Genomic DNA, 21,963 nt, shown 5'->3' with positions numbered 1-21,963 from the left:
TTCGCCCAATTGTGTAAGATACCGACTGACGTGTTCTATTGTGCTTGTACCATCTTGACTAGTGAACTTGGCGAACTCTGGGAGCCTATAATTTGTAGGAAGAGCGACCAAATCATACCATTCTAGATATGGGCGTTTATACAAAAAAGTCACTCCTTTTGGCTTTAGACCGAACTGATTCTTCATCATCTCGGTCACCTTGAGCAGCAACTCGTTAGCTTGCGGATTTGGATTTCTCGGTACTTGCTGACCTGTCTGTGGATTGAAATCCCGTGTGCCTTGATATCCTAGATTTGGTATCATGTGGAGGATGTTATAATCCGTGCCATAATGATAGCCTTGTGGAATCTCAATCTGTTGGGTCCTTTACTGGCTTGCTGCTTGAAGTATCTGATTATAGACATAAGGATCTATATCTCTATGGATTCTCTGAACAGATGGTGCTATCTTCTGAGCCGATGACGGTATGTGGCCTGATGTGCCAAAATTGATCATCTGGTTTTGACTTTGCCCCGCTGGCTGCTGCACATGCTGTACTGACGGTCTAGGATTATATTGTATCTGATTTGTAGCAGTACCCGGAGTTTGTTTAGATGAACCTTGAAGTGTCTGGACGCCACCATTACCAGTTGGTGCTGCTTCTTGATAACTGGTACCGACTTGATTAGTCCCTTGGGTCAACGGATCTGGAATATTATAACAAGTCAATCCAACCTGACCAACTGAAATTCCATGAATCGCCTCTTTCATGGCGTTGTGAAATGCGTCAATGAAAGCTTTATTGCGGCTTGATATGGCATCATGAACAGACTTGTCTATGGCTTTCGTAAAGAAACGCATGTCTTCAGCTTCAACCGTATCTATCTGCCCATGTAGTAGAACTCTTTGTAGTGGAAATTTCTAAATAATTGTGCTGTCACGTGTTTTAGTGTAGGACAACAAACACTTCTTCTAAAATTCTTCCATAGCTTTGTTGATGGTATCCTTATCTTCATCAGGCAGGTCTTCATAATGTACCATAAGGATGATGTCGTTGTTGTGAATCGCCATGACGACTGTGGTGTCCCACCGAGCGTGCCAGAAACGTGTGTCGACATAGAATTTCGTCTCGTGCCGAGGACACACGCAGCAAGCCGAAAGGGTCCGCTTGATAGAGTAGATCCGCCTAGCTTCAGTGCAGGGGTGGTCAATCCTGCGCAATCCTCTCGAGGCGTGCCAGTCAATTTGACCCTGCAATTGACAAGGAGAGAAAGTTCATCAGTAGTTAAGGGCGGAACTTACCGGTGTTGCCAGACAGTCTCGAATGTATGGCTGTGAGAGCCGATATGAAAGGAAATCGGCTAAATAGCCAATTCTAGTATACTCATGAGAATAAGTCAGTTAGAGCTTATGGGGTCGTGTGAGGAGAATCGGTTATCATTCAGGATAAACATCATTTAAATGAATATTAATCAATGGCAATAAGATATCAATGATGATCGGTCCATACTGAGCCAATGATTACGAGCAACCGAACTCCTTTTTATATAAAGAAATAATTCAACATCACTTAATCATTTAATAAAGATAAATCTAATGAACATGTTAGATCTCATCTAACGCCATGACTAGTGGGGCATGATGCAGAATCATGCAGGCTGTAGAAACAACAATAGACTCGACGACCCTAACTCATTACTAATATCAGTGGGGCATGAGGTAGAATCATGCAGGCCGTAACACAATAACAAGATCATGGGGCTAACACGTCTTTCAACTTATCTCTACTTCAACGATCTCATGATGTGAACTGTCCGTGAAAGCATTCGATATCGGCTAAATAGCCGATTCAGGCATAGCGCACAGTTAAGGTCATGTCTTCTCAGGAACAGGTCTATTAACCAACGATCCCCACTCCACGGTGCCAACAGTGGGGTGAGAGGCAGAATCCCACAGGCCGTGATGACGGGCCATGAAACGGTTCTCGCTAACCGATAGATCTACTCAAGATCGAACATGCCTTAACCGCACGCTATGCACGATTAAGATTGACGCAAAACAGCCGATAAAAATATAACTTGTCACTTAAGATGTAGATTAGATCAGTTTTAGATTAGCAAACGATGAGTTAAACAAGATATAAGGCCGATCCAGATTAATCTCAATCGAGTAGAGTGATATTGCTGTAATTAGATAAGCAATGAAAGCAATAAGCAATATCGGTAACTTAATGAATCTACCAAAGACTGCCATTCTAAGATAGAGTCGATAACTTAACCTTGATCCAATTCAAGCAGTGGGGTGTGAGGAAGAATCATACAGGCCATACTTGAATTAGGCAAGAGTCGATAACTAGCTTATACCAGAGCCACAGTGGGGGTCAACCGGATCAATGCAGCCATACGAACAGAGGTATAAACCATAATGGTACTTACAACAAGCAGTGGAGGTCGACCGGATCGATACAACTGTACTTGCCGAAGAACTCGCCGAGATCTACTCTACTCCTACTCCTAAGGTGTGGCCAGAGCCGAAAAAAGTAATTGACTTGGATTTGATTGATTGGTTGATCTTTACAATAGCCAGGGTTTGGTATTTATACCCGGAGCCTAAAACGAACCCTACTCGAGTATGACTTAATACAATCTTTGGCATAATGAAAACATTCCTAATTTAAGATAACTTGGACTCTAATCTTTCTCTTTTTGTAGAGTCCAGCATGTCTCATCTCAGCATCGATCATAGCCTCCGTTGTTATCTGCTGGCGCTATCTGAAGAAAGCCAATTCTAACGTTGCATCCAAATCAGCTGGTTTCGATCTGCACGCAACTGATCCCCTGCTGTCATGATCCTAGGAGCTCCTGAGTTTCTGAGATCCTTCTATCAAATTCCGGTGTAAACAAAAGGTTAGTACACTTAGGTTTTATCAACTTACCAAAACCAAACTAGGGCTTTCAATAGTATGAACCACGAAGCTCCTCCAGCTAAGAAGCAAAAATCAAGTAATTGATCCACTTCTATGTTCGACCTTGATCAGGAAGATGATGAAAATGGTAGAAGTCCCACTCCAAGCTCAACGGCCCCAACAAACATAAGGCCTCCAAGGAGGAAGCAAGAGAAGAGAGGGTGTGGAAGGAGAAAGGTGGTGAGTACAAGGAGGCAATCTAGGAGATGATGGCAAAAAAAGAAGGAAATGGAGTCTAAAAAGAATGTAAAGAATGTACAGATGTGGATAGAGCTAAAGACCATCAAGGAGGAAAAGGTCGATCTTGAGAAGGAGAGGTTGCGACTCATGGCTCATGTGGTGAATACCACAAAGCATGAGCATGAGCTTAAGATCATGTTCATGGACACAAGCTGCCTTGATGACACATAGAAGGCGTATGTGCATGCAATGTATGCTCAAATCTTAGCATCACTTGTTGTAGTATGTGGTAGTAGGAGTGCAAGTAGGGGTATGTGATGTTTATGTTGTTGAATTGTGCATGCTCTATGACGTTGAATTGTGCATGTCTATGTCGTTGAATTGTGTATGCTCTATGTAGTTGAATTATGCTCAAACCTAAATTTTGTTTGAATTTTAATCAGATTCTAAATTATGGATTTGAAAATGTCGTTGAATTGGTAGAATCATATAAATTTTTGGATTTTTTGTCATTGGAATAATGTTTAGAATATAGGACATATGCAAAAGGGAGTAGAAATGAAAAAAGGTAATATAGGGGATGCATTTTTTTCTCAATCCGCTGGAGCAGCCATCCCCTTTAATGAGAAATGTTGTTTTCCCAATCCCTAACCAGTTATAGGGGATTGTTTTTTCTCAATCTAGAGGAGATGCTCTTACAATCTACATGACCATCGAGAAACCCAACATTTGTTCATAACTATCAGCGGACAAACTTGTCATAACATTTTTTCTGTGTATTGTTTCTATGACAACTTTCATATGATAAGTACGACTCGGTTAGAAGGTTTGTTGTAATTAAATCTTGGGACCGCTAATTTAGAATTGGTTTTATTTGTATACATATGAAATTCTAAAGGAAAAGTTTCATTCTACCTCCCTGAACTATTTGTCGTAGTTTGATTTTTCTCCTCGAACTCTAAAACCAGACATCTTACCCCCTGAATTCTTGAAACTTTTCAAATTACCTCTTAGCTTTGGTTTGGAGTGATTTTTTAGTTAAAAAATTCGGTAAATATTTGATTCTATATGTTTTTAAAAATTCCAAAAAATGCTAGAGATGGATTTAGATATGCCAAATCTAATTAAATATTTATATCTTATAAAAATATCTCTAGACATTTCAAAAAAATGTATTTATCTCTAGAAAAATGAAAAAAATATTTACAAAATATGGAAAATTCCGAAAACATCCTAATCGATGTATAAATGTGTTTAACATTATAGCAATAAAACATAATAATCAACCAACACAAATGTATAACATGAATGCATTCAACATTAATGCATGTTGCATTCATGCTAGTTGTATCTCATATATTTGTTGTGCAAAATTTTTAAAATATGTTTATGCATAAATTAGAATGTTTTAGAATTTTCTAGATTTTTTATATTTTTTTTCTATTTTTCTAGTGCTAAATCATTTTTTGAAGCGTTAGAGATAATTTCATGAGCTCTAAATATTTTATTTCAAATTAGCGTATCCAAATCCATCTCGAATTTTTATTTTAGATTTTAAAAATTTATAGGCATCTTTTGTGATTTTAAAACTTTACCAAGTATTTATCGATCTTTTAACTAAAAAAACAAGATCACCTCTAAAACCGCACCAGACCAGGGCAGAAAGATAACCTGAACCGTTCAGTTTAGGGATAAGATATCTGGTTTTAGAGTTCGACGAGGAGGAAAATACGACAAATCGACAATAGTAAAACGTTCTAGCGTCTTGTTTGTTCTCTATTGGGCCCAAAACCTATTTCTTCGAGAATGGCCTAGGATTCCATCACAAAAGCACAGGCCTCACATTTCTCCTGCCGCGTCGCCGTCGCCGGCCGGCAGCCGCCGCACCCATCTTTCTACGATGCCTAGGAAGCCCAAGCGGAAGGCTCCGGCCTCACCGGCGAGGCACGACACTTCGCCGGAGCCCTACCCTTGTCACTCCTCCCCCTCCTCGGCACAATGCCTGGCAGTCCGCGACGCCCTCCTCGTGTTCCACGGGTTCCCCGAGGAGTTTGCGCCCTTCCGCCGCCTCCGCCTCGGTGGCCGCTCGCCTAACCGTGACCCTCGGCCTCAGCCTTTGTCTCCCACAGTGCTTGACGGCCTCGTCATCACCCTCCTCTCTCAGAACACTACCGATGCCATCTCGCGCCGCGCCTTCGCCTCCCTCAAGGCCGCTTTCCCCTCCTGGGACCAGGTGAGCTACTAGCATGGAGTCAATGCCTGCGCACCAGTGCCTTCCAGAAGCTTCTACAAACTCCCGGGGTCTAAACTCACTCCCTTCCTTCTATTCCTATTTGTTTCGTTCTGGAGGTGGAGGATGAGGAGGGGAAGAGGCTGGAGGACGCCATCCGGTGCGGCGGCCTGGCGGCGACGAAGGCTGCCAGGATACGGGCCATGCTGAGGGACGTGAGGGAGCGGAGGGGCAAGATTTGCCTCGAGTACCTGCGGGAGCTGTCGGTGGATGAGGTGAAGAAGGAGCTCTCGCGGTTCAAAGGGATTGGACCAAAGACCGTGAGTTCGATTTCCTCCTTGTCCTCTTTCAGCGATGAAGTGATTTTCTGTTCAGGTTGTTGGAGTTCTGCAACTGTCGATGCATGCCATGGATGGACCACGGTGAAGTAAAGGCATTGCTTTTGATTTGTTGTAAAAAAAAAAGGAGGGCTGGGTCTGGGTGAGAGGTTGTTCAGCCTTGAAATTTGAATGAACGACAGTTTGATGAGAGGCACCATATGGCGATTTAAGGGCAAGGCGGGGTTTTTGTTGAGCTTTTCTCTGTGCATTTACCTTAACTAGATTTTTTGTTTGTGAGGACCGCAAATGTGCATAGGAGTTCTGATGCCATGTTTAACAAGTTCCCATTTTTTGTATATGATTGAAATGTGTGCAAATGTGCTTAAAGGAAGAAGTAAGTCTTTCATAAAAAAGAACAAGCCGTGCTTCTTGATGGAAGCGGTTTATGTTTAGACTGGTTTCACTCAAATATTGATGTGGCTGGTGGTGGTCACCGACAACCAATTTCGTCTTGCAATGAATGCCCAACAGAAACAGGTGACCAAAACCTTGTTGCTGAGGGTGTAGCTTGTCCTAGGTCCTTAAGTTGGAGTACATTTTTTTTTGGGAACTGTTTGTTCTTAACTAACATTAACTACAACAACTGCTGGAGTTGTCAGTGTCATCCTTTGGAGGTATTGCTCCATCAGTCCATTGTTAACAAGAGGTTGTTTTAGTTTGAGTAAAGTGCACCAGCGGTCCCTAAACTTGTACTGCTGTGTCATCCCGGTCCCTAAACTCGCAAATCGACCGTTTAGGTCCTCAAACTCGTTCATCTGTGTCGTCTCGGTCCCTAAATTTGTTCGGCTGTGTCATCCCGGTCCCTAAACTTGCAAATCACCCGTTTAGGTCCTCAAACTTGTTCAGTTGTGTCATCCCGGTCCCTAAACTTGGTTTTGAGTCTCGTCTGGGTCAAAACAGGGTGATATAAAAACTTTATATCAAAAAATAATTCATAATTTTTTCATATGAACTCGAATGAAGACAAACTTTATATCAAAATTGTAGCCCTCGACGCGATCTACGACTTTGTAGTTGAAAAGTTTTTGAATTAAAACTGTTTAGGGTCCGAAAATATTATTGTATGTTTATAGATTTTGAAATTTAAAATTTAAAATTATCAAACAATCTTGGATATTGATATGGTCTATATGAAAGTTATAGTTCTCAATACGATCTATAACTTTGTAGTTGAAAAGTTTTTTGTTTGAAGTCATTTAGTGTCCCAAAATTTAATTTCAAATTTCAAAATATATAAACATACAATAATATTTTGGGACCCTAAACAGTTTTAATTCAAAAACTTTTCAACTACAAAGTCGTAGATCGCGTCGAGGGCTTCAATTTTGATATAATGTTTGTCTTCATTCGAGTTCATATAAAAAAGTTATGAATTATTTTTTGATATAAAGTTTTTAGATCACCCTGTTTTGACCCAGATGAGGCTCCAAACCAAGTTTAGGGACCAGGATGACACAACTGAACAAGTTTGAGGACCTAAACGGGTGATTTGTAAGTTTAGGGACCAGGATGACACAACCGAACAAGTTTAGGGACCGAGAGGACACAGATGAACAAGTTTGAGGACCTAAACGGTCGATTTGCGAGTTTAGGGACCGGGATGATACAGCGGTACAAGTTTAGGGACCGCTGGTGCACTTTACTCTTTTAGTTTTGCACAACAATCGTTAGCTGGTGAGTCATGCGAGGCATGTGATAGTGATGAAAGGGAAAGGGAAATGCAGGATGTTCCCGTTAGGCTGCTTTTCTTTTCCGGCCTGTTTGCTAGTTGGTTTCAATTTTCTTTTCTTTTCCGGCTGGTGCTGGTTTGTTGTGAGAGGAAAACACTGTTGGCTAACTGATAAGCCCTGGTTGAAACCAACAAGCGAACAGGTTGTTCATCTTCTTTTTTGGTGTATGCAGCTAGAGTTTCATGTTTCCAGTGAAAGCTGCAAATATGCATTGGGGTACCACCTCTTCTTGTTATTGAAATGCTTGCTGGCAAAAAATAGTAAATTTCTTGTTTCAAGATAAGGGACACTAATCTTATGCCTTGATGGAAACAAACCATGTCTTTATTGGTTGAGCACCTATTCGTCGGCCTGGTGGTTGCCACCAACTATCAATTTTGTCTTGCAATGAATGGCTAGCAAAACAGGTGAGTGAGAGTTATTCGCTTCGCTAGTGACGTATAACTTAATCTAGGTTTCTTTATGAGATACGATAAAAAAGGGCGTACCCAGTGCAGAGAGCTCCCGCTCTGTGCGGGGTCTGGGGAAGGGTGTCAGTGGCAAGCTTTACCCTCGCCTGTGCAATGCGAGGAGACCGCGACTCGAACCTGGGACCTTCCGGTCACAGGCGATAAGACTCTACCACTTGCACCAGGCCCGCCCTTCCTTTATGAGATACGATGTTATTTCAATTTTTTATTCTTAATTATTTTAGTTACAACAGTGAACAGTCACTGGAGATTGCCAGTTTCAGTGTATTAGAGTTTAGTGGCTGATATTGAGGGAACTTGATATCCTTATTCAAAGCAATGAAAATGGTCTATTCACACACATGTATCATCTACAATCTGGTTATGTTGTTTAATTAGTCGTTTAATGCTTCGTTTTTAGTTGGATGACTTGCTGTCGTTGTAGGCTGCTGGAGTAAGCAAGCACATATTGATGCCTTATTTAATATATGAATCTTACAACAGGTGGCATGTGTGCTGATGTTCTATCTACAGAAGGATGATTTTCCAGTGGATACTCATGTACGCAAATATTCATTTGTCGTTGTCACATAGAATCTAGACACTAGCTCAATGTGCATCATGTATTTTTAACAACAAATAATTTTTTTGGGCAAATAGGTGCTCCGCATTACAAAGGCTATGGGTTGGGTTCCTGCAACAGCTAGCAGGGAGAAGGCCTACATTCATCTAAATAATAAGATTCCTGATGATCTGAAGTTTGATTTGAATTGTCTTTTTGTAACTCATGGGAAGCTTTGTCAGTCATGTACCAAAAAGGTGGGAAGTGATAAAAGCAAGAGTTCCAATGCTGCCTGTCCTCTAGCAGGTTACTGTTGTATTGGAGAAAAGCTTCAGAAACAGTGAAGGTTTGTGACTAACAAACTTGCTCCACCGATGAAACATTTTGAAAACTTTATATCTCAAGTCAAATATTGACGGTGTTACTGTGAGCTGATTTTCATGGTCCATTCACTTGTATACTCTGCTTGCTTTTCTTACAAAACTGAACACGTCCTGGTTGTTCAACATTGATATTTTGTAAGTGTAACACTTCTAATGCACTACTGAACTTATGGAGGTAGACTAATATAGGCATGAGCTTTGGTATGGAATAGGTTAACTCAATACTAGCTTTTTGAAAGGGATAACTCAATACTAGCATATTGTTCAGTAATGGTAGTCCCAAATTATGCATTCTAAAAGGACTTTGATGAAAAGGAACGGAGCTTTTTACAATGTGGACTTTAGCTTTTGCCTAATGCTTCATTTGATGAGTTTTTCTTAGTCATGTGGTTTGACTTTGTTGAGTTATCAGTGTTTGGGAAGTATGGTCTATTTTTTTTCTATTGTAGACATTGTAGAAGGAAAATTATATATCCTTTGTTTTAGCTGTTTTCTTATGCTGAAACTTGTCATTTGTGGCAAATGCACCCATGACAATTTGAAAGTTCATACCTAATTATTGTGACAATGTAGTGAACCAGTCCTGACATGTTCTGTTGCTGTTTAGGCACCATTAATGGCTATTGTTGTTTTGAGAAGAGGTTCACGAACCTCCCCACAGTACTTACTGATAAAGCAATTTATGTGGCATGGCGCTTTTATATGCCATTATTCAGTTTAAGGAGAAACAGAATGCATGGTTTCACCCTGTCACATTCAGATTGGAGAAAACAATGAAGAGTGCCAACTAACCAATTGTATGCACATGGTCCCCTCAACTTTCTAATGCACGCGATCTCTTGTGACCCAATCAGATGGCTTGTGATTTCCACAGGCAGCAGCTGAGAGCGTTCAAAAGGCTCTGCTCTGTTTGATTCGGCAAATGCTCTATCACAATCGGTGCAAACTTAGCTGAATGCTACCGCCCCACCTGATTGAAAAGGACGTCTGCACTTGAGTTCAACTGTGTAAACCTGGGAGCTTTGGATCATTGGATGTAGAAGATGTGGACCCTTGATGCGCATTTGTTGCATAATGCTTTGGACTGAAGCAGAGCAATGTACCATACCATGCTGCATGCTGCCGTGTGATCTGAGTGGCCGGCGGCTTGCTTCGTGCTCACATGAAGTTTAACTACCGGCACCATGGGTCGCAGTTGCTAGTTTGGTTGGGTTGTAATGAAATGGACTCTCACAGGTTAAACCTGGGAGCCTTCTGTTACTGGGAGCATCTGGTGTGAGAGTCTTTATCACTTTTTGACCTTTCTCTGAGAAGTAACCATTGCTTTGTATTTTGGGGTGCATCTTTAGACACTCATGAACCATGATCAACAGCTATCATCTTTGCTTCGAGTGTTGAACATAGCATCAACAGAAAAAAGAAAAGAAAAGAACCGAAGAAAGTGCTGTTAGATCACATGTGAGATGGTATTTTTATAGTGCTATATATACTTGCAATTCTGAATCTTCAGAATGTCTGAGGAATAAAAGTAAATGACACAACCACACAAGGTGGTGCTTTACTCTGACTTTTCTTTTCGTTTTCTTTTGGAGGGGGTCTTTTCGTTTTGTTTGCTCCTGTCTGTTTCTCAAGAATCGTGAAATGCGGGTAGTGTGCGATCGCAACTTGGTGGTGGCCCACTTGCTAAATCCAAGTACTCCGAGTCCACTTGTCATCATCCACCAGCCACTGGCAGCGGGCCCTCCGACCAAAGACGCATCCTACGGCTAGGGTTTAACCTCCGAGCCCGCTCAGCGGATCCGGGCCGTCCTTCGTCCCCGGCGGCGGAGCTCACTAGTATTAGGCCCAGCGAGGCGGTGCCTACCACCAATGGCCACTGCGCCGCGGGACCCGCCACGAGGTACACCTAATATTCCACCGCACCTCCCTCACCCGGCCGTCCTCTTCAATCTAGCCGGCCACCTCACCTCGAGTGGCTGGCCTCCCGTACCTCGGACTCAACGACTAGTTGAGCGCTCGCGATGGCCGCCACGGCTCCGTCCGGGCGAGGGAAGGAGGTTCATGACTCCATGAGGCTGCTGTAGGCTCCGTTGCAGAGTCCGTGATTTTGGACGCCCCACCGCGGTGAGATCCGAGTGTGCGTTGGCTGTTGTGCCGTGAGTTTCGGTTTCGGTGGCGGGTTGCTTCAGCTTGCTGAGAAGTAGGACGAGGGGTGGCCATGGTGGGGTCGAGGTTCGGGTCGTTCAAGTCGGAGAAGGGCGACTCCGCCTCCGCGGCGGCTGGGGCGGCGGGTGGAGCGGCGCAGAGGAGGGACCCGTACGAGGTGCTCGGGGTGGGCCGCACCGCCACCGACCAGGAGATCAAGAGTGCGTTCCGACGCATGGCGCTCAAGTAAGGCCGCCACCTCTCCGCTCAGATTCAACCTCCTCCGCACCTGTGCTGCTTTTGTTGTTGTTTTCCTCGCCCCGTGATGATTTTGGTGTTCAAATTTTGTGCCAAAACAGGCACAGTTTTGGCGAATTCTGTCGCGTATGTTGCGTGTGCACTTTTTTAGTGAGGTTTCCAGTTATGTTTGAGCACTTTTGGTTTCCCCTACCTCTTTGTGACTTGCGAACCATTTTTGTCTGAACATTGATTGGGCTGGTAGCAGTAGCCTGGTTTAGGATATCACTCATTTTGGTGTTTCCTTCTGGTGAATTGCGGCAGGTACCATCCGGACAAGAATGGTGATGACCCTATTGCATCAGACAAGTTCCAGGAAGTCACATTCTCCTACAACATCCTGTCAGATCCAGATAAGAGGCGGCAGTACGATACGTCAGGATTTGATGTAATTGACACAGATAATTGGTATGCTCCTTACTTTAATATTTTATGACACTTGCATTTTCTTCAGGCAATCGAATCCGATAGTCAGGAATTGGAGCTGGACCTATCGAGTCTCAATACTGTAAACACGGTGTTTGCAGCTCTTTTTAGGTAAAGTTTGTAAATGATGCAGTATTTCTTCAATTCTTTGCTAGTTTGCATTGTGCTGTTGTGTGACGCTCTTTGTGCGTGCACAATACATGCAGTAAGCTTGGTGTGCCAATTAAAACAACTGTTTCAGCAACAGTTTTGGAGGAGGCATTGAATGGGTCGGTTATGGTTTCTCAACTCCAGCTAGGAAACTCAGTGCAGAGAAAGGTTGGCAGCAGCTGTCCGCAATGTTCCTTTTTCCTTTTTAATAAGTAAATGCTTAATTGTCGCATGTGGCCAGGTGGAAAAGCAATTGGCCCATTTCTATTCTGTGGACATAACTGAAAAACAAGCTAAAATGGGGCTAGTTTGTCGTGTTCACTCAAACGATAAGAGCAAATTCAAGGTTTGTAACCTTTTTTTTTCATTTATCTGCACTATTTAAGTACATTTCATGTGGTCCTGGTGTTCTAGTATTCTTTATCTACCTTTTCTAGTATTTATCTTTATTATTAATTCTGTACCTTGTAATTTTTTTGTCCTCTGTTTGGTTAAATTTGAAGGGCGCGCCTGGTGCAAGCGGTAGAGTCTTACCGCCTGTGACCGGAAGGTCCCGGGTTCAAGTCGCGGTCTCCTCGCATTGCACAGGCGAGGGTAAGGCTTGCCACTGACACCCTTCCCCAGACCCCGCACAGAGCGGGAGCTCTCTGCGCTGGGTACGCCCTTTGGTTAAATTTGAATGTTTCACATTTGTGAATTGTAATACTAACAGACTAGCTTCCGGTCCCACACAGATTCCAGCTACATACTACATTTGTATGTTTATGTCTAAAATGGAGTTGTATATATCATCAAATACTAGGTCAATAACTTATTCTATATTCAAAATAAAAGGCATCTTAATTTCTTGTAGCAAGTGGTTAAAATGGTTTGGATTTTTCATGGTTTCAAAGACAACCAGACGTCCAGCAGTCCAGGCGAGTCCGCTTAGACGCCTAGGCAACGCCTTTGAAACAGGGGGGTTTTCAATGGCATGCTGGCATAGAGAGGCTGGGTTGGATGTTCTGGTTTACCCTGTAAAACCGTGTTTAAAATGAAATGCATGGCTTGCATTGGATTATGTTTGGAATCTATATCTACATAGATAACATATCTATGTGTCTCAGCAGATCTCAGTGGTACTAATATAGTAGGGGAACAAGAAACATTGGGAAGTTATTTCATTAATTGAGAGAATCTGAACCTTCTAGTTATTTAACTAATACAACCAGATTGCCAATCAAAAGTAGTGGCATTAGGGTTTTATAGCTAATGCAACTGTATTTCCAAATCTATCCGCATGACTTTGCGGGCTATTTGGTTGTTTTCAGTTAACTTTATGCTAGTTTTCAAGATTTAGCTCCTTAGCAAGCTTTCTTGTAGTTGTCAGCAACTTGTACTGGTTTGTAACTTTGTATAAAGTCAGCATTTTCCTAGGCAATTGAATTTTCTTTCACAAAAGTGCAATGATTACAAGTCGTCCGATTAATCGCGATTAATCGTCCTAATCGGTCCCCGGTGACCGATTAGGGGTACCGTCGACTTGTACAAGTCACCCGATTTTCGTCCTAGTCGGTCCCATGGCGACTAGGTTCGACTAGATGACTTGTAAACATTGCAAAAGTGTGAGCGTAGCTAATGGTACCATGAATGAACTTGAGAAAGTTCCTATGTTATTCTCCTATATCATAGTTTTATGATTCTACTTTTATTATTTACAAACATATTTTCTTTAAGCCGAGTTTCTTTTATATAATATGATGTGACTGCTCATAAATTTACGGCTTGTCTTGGACATCAAAGTTATCGATATTAAAATTCAGCTACTGTACTTGAGTTTAGAAGTCTTTTATGACAAATCTACTGATATTATTTCTATGACAATTCTAAATACTCCATGTATGCAAGTGGTTAAAGCATTAAAGGTTTGACTGTACTAATACAATCATACTAAAGCAACCATTTCGAATGGATGCATTATTGAACACACACATGATTTGTTCCCTCAATTCTTTTTTCCCTTGTCCCTATGTTTCATAGATTTCTTCTTTCAATTTCAGTTGCTTTATTTTGAGCTTGAAGAAAATGGTGGGCTTAGTCTTGCACTACAGGTATGTGCACTGGGTTCTTCTTTTCTTTTGTTTCTGACATGTTACTAGCAGAAAATAAAAAATATATGTTAGTACCTTATTTTTGCAGCTGTAGGAATCGAATCATACTTAATTTCTTTTAATAATACACTAAGAAATATAACACCACTATTTATACATACTATGGTAGGAGTTTTGATTGATAAGAGCCTCAAGAATGGTGTGGTGGGAGTGAGAAGGCAAGGCGATAGGATTATCTTAGTCAAGCTTGTCGTTGGTGATATGGTCTTGAACGTAATTAGTGCGTATGCCCCCCAAGTAGGCCTCGACGAGAATGTTAAGAGACAGTTCTGGGAAGACTTAGATGGCCTGGTTAGAGCTATACCTAGTAGTGAGAAGCTTTTTATAGGAGGAGATCTTATTGGGCATGTAGGTACTACAAGCGCAGGTTTCGAGGCAGTTCATGGAGGTTTTGGGTATGGTAGTAGGAATCAGGAGGGGGAGGAAGTTCTGGACTTCGCGGTAGCTTTTGACCTGATGATAGCCAACACTTTCTTTAGAAAGAGAGAATCTCATCTAGTGACCTTCAGTAGCGGACAATACTGTAGCCAGATTGACTTTGTCCTCGCAAGAAGAAAGGACAAACGAGCATGCTTGGATTGCAAGGTGATACCAGAGGAGTGTGTTGTTTCTCAACATAAGCTTTTGGTGGTAGATATTCGTTTTCAGGTGCGTGCCCGTAGGGATAAACAAGCTAAGATTGAAAGAACAAAGTGGTGGAAACTGAAAGGGGAGACGTTAGAGGTATTTAGGGAAAGGGTTATCAAAGAGGGCTCTTGGAAGGAAGAAGACGACATAAACAATATGTGGGACAAGATGGCAACCAACATTCGGAAGGTAGCCTCAGAGGTGTGTGGAGTAACCAAAGGAAGGGGACGCGAGGCTAAAGATACTTGGTGGTGGAACGAGAAAGTCCAAAGGGCTATTAAGGAGAAGAAAGAATGCTATAGACGCTTGTACCATGACAGGAGTGTGGACAACATAGAGAAGTATAAGGTGGTAAAGAAGACTGCAAAGCGAGCTGTAAGTGTGGCAAAGGGTAGAGCGTACGAGGATCTTTACCAACATTTGAGTACGAAGGAAGGAGAGAAGGACATTTATAGGATGGCTAGGGTTCGTGAGAGAAAGACACGGGACTTCAACCAAGTTAAGTGCATTAAGGATGAAAGGGAGCATCTCTTGGTAAAGGAGGATGGGATCCGACATCGATGGCAAGAGTATTTTGACAAATTGTTCAATGGTGAGAATATGGACACAACCTTTCAGTTGGATGACTCTTTTGATGACACCAATAGGCGCTTTGTGCGGAGAATCCAAGAATCTGAGGTCAGAGAGGCGTTGAAAAGGATGAAATGTGGTAAGGCAATGGGACCGGATGGTATCCCAATCGAGGTGTGGAGATGCCTCGGGGATATAGCTGTAGTATGGTTAACCAAGCTGTTCAACCATATTTTTCGATCGAACACGATGCCTGATAAGTGGAGGAGAAGTATATTGGTACCAATCTACAAGAATAAAGGGGATATTCAAAGTTGTACAAATTACCGGGGAATTAAGTTGATGAGCCATACTATGAAGCTATGGGAGAGAGTTATCGAGCATCGCTTGAGAGCAATAACGCGTGTCTCTATGAACCAATTTAGTTTCATGCCCGGAAGGTCAACCATGGAAGCCATTTTCTTAATAAGACAAGTTATGGAGCGGTATAGGGAGAAGAAGAAGGACCTACACATGGTTTTTATTGACTTGGACAAGGCTTATGATAAAATACCAAGGAATGTTATGTGGTGGGCTTTGGACAAATATAAAGTCCCAACGAAGTACGTCGGGCTCATTAAGGACATGTACAGCAATGTTGTGACTAGAGTTCGAACAAGTGACGGAGACACGGATGACTTCCCGATTAGGATAGGACTACATCAAGAGTCAGCTTTGAGCCCTTATTTGTTTGCTTTAGTGATGGATGAGGTCACAAGGGACATACAAGGGGACATCCCTTGGTGTATGCTTTTCGCGGACGATGTAGTGCTAGTTGATGAAAGCCGGACAGGAGTGAATCAGAAACTGGAGTTATGGCAGGAGACTTTGGAGTCCAAAGGTTTTAGACTTAGTAGAACTAAAACTGAGTATATGAGATGTGACTTCGGCACTACTACTCGGGAGGAGGAAGATGTTAGTTTGGAAGGTCAAGTAGTGCCTAGGAAGGATACCTTTCGATATTTAGGATCAATGCTACAGAGGGACGGGGATATTGATGAAGATGTTAGCCATAGAATCAAAGCAGGGTGGATGAAGTGTCGGCAAGCGTCTGGTGTCCTATGTGACAAAAGGGTACCACAGAAGCTAAAAGGCAAGTTTTATAGGACGGCGATTAGACCTGCTATGTTGTATGGTGCAGAATGTTGGCCTACGAAAAGACGACATATTCAACAGCTAAGTGTCGCGGAAATGCGTATGTTGCGTTGGATTTGCGGTCATACAAGAAGGGATCGAGTTCGGAACGATGATATACGTGAGAGATTAGGGGTAGCGCCAATTGAAGAAAAGCTTGTCCAACACCGGTTGAGATGGTTTGGACATGTGCAACGGAGACCTCCAGATGCACCGGTGCGTAGTGGAATCCTAAGTCAGGATAGTAACGTGAAGAGAGGCAGAGGAAGACCGAAGTTGACTTGGGTAGAGGCAATAAAAGGAGACTTGAAAGGATGGAATATACCCAAAGACTTAGCCTTAGATAGGAGTGCTTGGAAGACAGCTATTCACGTGCCTGAACCTTGATTGCTTCTGTTGGGTTTCAACTCTAGCCTACCCCAACTTGTTTGGGACTTAAAGGCTTTGTTGTTGTTGTTGTTGTATTTATACATACTGTGAGTAAAATGAGTTTGTGATGACAACCGATTTGAGGACCGACAGCTAGGCATTGAGGATCCAACAACCGATGCTTGTCGTGCCCCAAACGCAGCGATACCAAGTTTGGGCAACATGCACCAGACAGCCATCATATGCATTCCCAGCCACCACCATCGTGGGCTCGTGGCCTCCCTCATCCCTCTGGCCAAAATCCATTGCCAAAGACCTTGACACCACCCCCTCTGTGCCCATTGTGATCAAAATTTTTATGGGATTTGCGCTTGATTAGGAAGGGGGAGGAGAGGAATTTAGGATTCAAGGCTTTGTGCACAGGGAGGTTGCGACTTGCGAGAGAGTTCTGTTGGATGAGAGTCTGGCTGAGGAAATATGAAGAAGAATGTAGATAAAGGGTACTGACACTATTGTCTTTGCATGTCAAAGATTTCCTTTTTATTTTCGAAATTATTATTTTTACTTAATTTGACGGGATGACAGAGCAGTGGTGAAAATGAAGGGTTAAGGTTGGTTTCCACGGCAATTTTGCAATTCATGCTTCTATAATGGCAATTTCGAGTTCAAGGCATGAAATTGTGTCAGATATGCAATTTGCCCAATATGTTTCCACAGTGATGATCTGTCATTCAAAACATGAGCAAATGTTTTTTTAAGATCATGTTGTGCCTATTATGGATTCATCTAGTGTGTGATCTATTGCAGGAAGACAGTGTGAAGGTTGGGAAAGTTACTGCTGCAGGGATGTATTTCCTTGGTTTTCCTGTGTACCATTTTGAACAAAATAACCTGGTGAGTTTAGAAGATCAGTTGGGGCCTTTTGTTGTCCAAATAATTCTTTTGTGGATCTACCCCTTAATAAGCTCTAACAACATTCAGGCAGCTGCTGCAAAGGATTCTGATGGTGCATTCTTTAAAAGATTGGATAGCTTTCAGCCATGTGACATACATGAACTGAAACCTGGAACCCACTTCTTTGCTGTCTATGGTATATTGCTTTTGTATTGTTGCAAAGTTAGTTAATTAAGGTACGATGGAACTTCTTAAACCCTATTACCTTCCTCAGGTGACAATTTCTTTAAGAGCGCAAGTTATACTATAAAGGTTGTATGTGGTGAATCTTTTCCTGCCGAAAAGGAGATGCTACGAAATGTGGAGGCAAAGATACTCACAAAACGAGCTGAACTTTCCAAATTTGAGTCAGAGTATAGGGAGGTATGTTCTTAAGTTGTCTTCTACTCCCTCCGTTCCAAATTATAAGACGTTTTGGCTTTTCTAGATTCATAACTTCTGCTATGCACCTAGATATATGTTATGTCTAGATACATAAAAAATGCTATGAATCTAGAAATGCCAAAACGTCTTATAATTTGGGACAGAGAAAGTATTGTTTTACCCCCATCAGATTCTTTCTTTGTATTTGCGGTGATGAAGGAAATCATTCTCAAACACTGGGATTTTCAGGTTTTGGCAAAGTTCACTGAAATGACCAGCAAATACACACAAGAAATGCAAGTGGTATTATCTATTTTTCTAGTGTAGTTATTTTTTCACTTTCTTGGGACTATAAAGCTTTGTTTTCATTATGCTAGCAGTAATCATTTTCCACTTCCAACAACATTCCAACTCCTTATGGCCCTTTTTAGATTGATGATCTTCTAAAGGAAAGGAATGAGATCCATGCTTCCTATACCAACAATCCATCTCTAAAACGGAGTTCCAGCAGGAATAAAGGCAAGTCACCTTCAAAAGTGGCCAAAACCGATACAGAAAAACATCCTCAGAAGGAAAAGAAAGTGAAGGATCACTGCATGGAGGGATATGGAAGTGACAGTGATAACTCAAGTGAAAAGAAATCAAAAGAGCGGTTCCCAAGGAAGAAATGGTTGAACATTCCATTCAAACTTGACAGGAGAAAGACAGGCTGAGCAATGTATTATATGTTCCGCTGCTATTCTATTTTTTATGCACAATCCTCAGCTGAACTCACCTTTCTTCTCTTTTTGATGTTTTTATAGGAAGTCCCTCTCGGCCCAACACTAGATTGATATACAGAGCATTTTCACTGTGGCCTCTCAAACCAAGCCCTCGCCCACTGTTACCACTTTTCTTTGTTGTACCCGAATTATTTCATGTAAAGATCACATGTGAGCATAAGAATTGAAACGTGAGTCGTTTTAGCTTATATTTTGTGAAGCCTGTGCTGGCAAGTGGCCGTTCTTGGCATTGGATCAAACTGGGGGTGCTCTGCTTCCGATTCCCTGGTGCATGGGCATGAGATCTAGAGGATATATCTGATGCCCATGTATGGCATGTAAATTTGTATATGCTGCGAATCGTAGTACAGCTATATATTTGTGTTCTAAGAATCTTGAGTGTCTTTTTACTGATGCTGTAAATATTCCACTAATGATGTAAATACAAAATTCCATTTTCCTCGCACTAGGATCCGTGTGCTAAATTCTAAGAATCTCTTGAGTTTTTTTTTCACTGGCTTCTGTGAATTCTTTCTTTTCTTTTTTACTGTTGCACGGTAACTGGTCCTATGTAGCTAAGCTGCATTTTGTGTGAAACTCAGTTGCCAAATGCCGCCTTCACTGATGCCATAATGTTCCCTTTACCAGTACTCCTTTGCCTTTCAAAAGACGTCACGAGATGAGGATTTGAACTTTTTTTAACAGAGTTTTAACTTTGAATATAGAGCTTGCCGGTATCCTGCATCAGTTATGCAAAGAGTGGAGTGTGTAGCCATAAACGTGATGGGTTATAATTGCGTATAAGGTTATTGTTGTTATAAAACATATAGACTTTATCGTAGAAGCAAAGAAGGAAAAATTCTTATCCTAGCCTGTTTGTGTGTCAGCTCTTATCAAACTTTTAGACCTTGACAGGACTATATAAATGTGCAGGGGCGGATCCAGAACGGGGCTGCGCCCCGGGCTGAGCTGCTGATTCATGTTCAAAACAGTCTGATCTTGCTTCCTAGGCCTCCTTTTGTCTAATTAAGATCATAGTTTTTAGGTTAAACACCACATATGTTAAAGGGGCTACATGGACTCGTCCCGGGCTGCAGCCCGGGCCCTGGATCCGACCCTGTAAACGTGGAAGTTCTATGGTATAATCACCAATATTTAGAGGAGTAAAAAATAGTCCCCTTATCTAGCGCAGAGGGAAAGAGAGTTGCATTCCTTTCGTCAATTCCCCTTAATAATCATGTACAATCATTGCACCGCATCGCCACAAATCAAGAAACAATTCCTGTCCACACAAGACGCCACAATTTCAATTCCATCCTCCAGAACACAAGAACCAAATGCTGATGGAGAAATATTGTTGTATTCACCAATATTTAGAAGAGTAAAAAAATAGTCTCCTTATCTAGCACAGAGGGAAAAGGAGTTGCTTTCCTTCCTGTCAATTCCCCTTAATAATCATGAACAATGATTGCACTGCATCGCCACAAATCAAGAAACAATTTCTGTCCACACACGACGGCACAATTTCGATTCCATCCTCGGGAAACAAGAACCAAATGCTGATGGAGAAATATGGAGCAAATAAACAGGAACGATTTTACTGAGGCGGATGTCCATGTCAGCCGCACCGAAACATATAAACATAATTCATGGTATCTAGCAAACATGTTGTCAGGTTCATAAACTCGGGGTCCCCAATAGATCTATTTCCCTACAAAACCCGGCCCAGTAGACGGCGCAACGACAGCACGCGCCTGGGCCGGCCCAGATACATAATGACAGGCCAAGACAACGATCCGGTCCCCGACCGGAAGGCCTGGCCGTGGTGGGACCGCAATCTGACTCCGACCCCCTTTCTCCGACCGAGGATACGCCGGACCTCTACTCGCTGCTCTTTCCCGACCGATACGGTCAGGGCCGACTGGGAACGACTAACCGGGGACGCCCGCTCGGTGTGGGCCAGGGGAGCAGGCGGAGCAGATAAGATAAGGCGCTCAAGTCAACCGCAATATCGAGGACCGTACCCTGTCATGCCCTACGCACTTGCAGGACGGTGCCATCGGGGCATATCAGGCGAACACGGTAGAGCCTGCCAGACGCGTCAGAGCATAAAACAGTATTGTGGGCGCCGTCGTTTGCCGTACCAGGCGAACATGGTAGAGTCTGCCAGATGCGTCTGAACATAAACAGTGTTATGGACGCCGACGACCATCCCGTACCCAATGGTGTGGGTAAGAAGTCTAGGCAGCGCACGTATACACTCTTTTTTTCTCTGACTTGTAAGAACATCCCCTTCAACTATAAAAGGATGAGCCCTCTCCTAAAAGACCCTCCGAAGACTGGACGACGACAGCTCAACAACTCCAGAGCCCGACAGGTACACAGTCTACACGCTCTCAAGAGCTGATAAGCTCGGACACCCATAGCATACGCTCCGATACTTAGCACACGTTTAAGCATCCGTCACTCTCGGCCACTCGGTTCAGAGTTCGACCGGGCCTCTAACACCCTCCTTCTCATTCTTCACTCAGCAAACTTCGAGCACCTGGACTCAGGAATAAAGTTACCGGCCAACTGAAACTGGACGTAGGACATGTTGCCTGAACCAGTATAAATCCTATGTTATTGAGTGCTAGGCCACATTCGATCACAACGCACGACAAAACTACAAATATTTACTTGTTGACCACATTTCGCACTGACACATGTCCTATCAGCTCAGCTCAGTGGGTCTTTGAATCTCGTGAGCTAACAATTAGCCCTTGATTTTGGATGCAAAATAAGAGGACTAAACATGAGCTAATTATAAGCTAATAAAAGATAATGGGCTTTAATGTTTAATTAACCCATTATCACAAGATGTGCTAACTTCTATCCTGAGATTCAAACACCCCTTATATCTTTGTTATGCAGGTTCAGATATACACTGGCAGGAATGCTGGACACATTGGCATGTCTGTTGCCTGCTATAGATTTTTCAAGAGCATTTTATTGGATCAGGGCACTATTGGGATCATGAATGACGAGAACAAAACCACAAATTCAAGCGAATGAGAACAAGAAACAGAAAGCAAGGTCCATCAGCTTGGTTGCAGCTGACAGTTACCTCGAAAGAAAGAA

General features: G+C 42.5%; 2 protein-coding genes across 5 annotated transcripts; both read left to right on the top strand.

Annotated features, from left to right (window-relative positions):
* Window positions 1-5,001: 5,001 nt before the first annotated feature.
* LOC136529172 (putative DNA glycosylase At3g47830) lies at window positions 5,002-10,360 on the top strand. Of its 4 annotated transcripts, none has more exons than XM_066522255.1 (5): window positions 5,002-5,357; window positions 5,474-5,674; window positions 8,418-8,474; window positions 8,574-8,821; window positions 9,733-10,360. In XM_066522255.1, the coding sequence occupies exons 1-4, from the start codon at window positions 5,025-5,027 to the stop codon at window positions 8,817-8,819; spliced, it is 837 nt and encodes a 278-aa protein (XP_066378352.1). In that variant the 5' UTR covers window positions 5,002-5,024; the 3' UTR covers window positions 8,820-8,821; window positions 9,733-10,360. The 4 variants fall into 4 exon arrangements, with proteins under 4 accessions (XP_066378352.1, XP_066378351.1, XP_066378350.1 ...); XM_066522254.1 differs by having other exon boundaries at window positions 9,713-10,360; XM_066522253.1 differs by having other exon boundaries at window positions 9,575-10,360.
* A 429-nt stretch (window positions 10,361-10,789) lies between these two features.
* Window positions 10,790-19,309, top strand: LOC136527915 (chaperone protein dnaJ 16-like). The gene is made up of 12 exons (XM_066520775.1): window positions 10,790-11,249; window positions 11,565-11,688; window positions 11,755-11,837; window positions 11,933-12,044; window positions 12,118-12,222; window positions 13,916-13,966; window positions 17,573-17,659; window positions 17,747-17,855; window positions 17,934-18,082; window positions 18,332-18,385; window positions 18,514-18,800; window positions 18,886-19,309. The coding sequence occupies exons 1-11, from the start codon at window positions 11,077-11,079 to the stop codon at window positions 18,793-18,795; spliced, it is 1,329 nt and encodes a 442-aa protein (XP_066376872.1). The 5' UTR covers window positions 10,790-11,076; the 3' UTR covers window positions 18,796-18,800; window positions 18,886-19,309.
* Window positions 19,310-21,963: the final 2,654 nt, after the last annotated feature.

Source organism: Miscanthus floridulus, chromosome 19 (assembly GCF_019320115.1).
Source record: "Miscanthus floridulus cultivar M001 chromosome 19, ASM1932011v1, whole genome shotgun sequence".
NCBI classification, from domain to species: domain Eukaryota; kingdom Viridiplantae; phylum Streptophyta; class Magnoliopsida; order Poales; family Poaceae; genus Miscanthus; species Miscanthus floridulus.
This window is presented reverse-complemented; position numbering and strand designations above follow the sequence as displayed.

Coding starts and splice junctions, on each gene's coding strand:
- LOC136529172 (XM_066522255.1), top strand. CDS start 5,025: ATGCCTAGGAAGCCCAAGCGGAAGGCTCCGGCCTCACCGGCGAGGCAC. Junction 5,675..8,417: donor AAGGGATTGGACCAAAGACC/GTGAGTTCGATT, acceptor ATCTTACAACAG/GTGGCATGTGTGCTGATGTT. Junction 8,475..8,573: donor ATTTTCCAGTGGATACTCAT/GTACGCAAATAT, acceptor TTGGGCAAATAG/GTGCTCCGCATTACAAAGGC.
- LOC136527915 (XM_066520775.1), top strand. CDS start 11,077: ATGGTGGGGTCGAGGTTCGGGTCGTTCAAGTCGGAGAAGGGCGACTCC. Junction 12,223..13,915: donor ACGATAAGAGCAAATTCAAG/GTTTGTAACCTT, acceptor TTTCAATTTCAG/TTGCTTTATTTTGAGCTTGA. Junction 17,856..17,933: donor CCACTTCTTTGCTGTCTATG/GTATATTGCTTT, acceptor TACCTTCCTCAG/GTGACAATTTCTTTAAGAGC.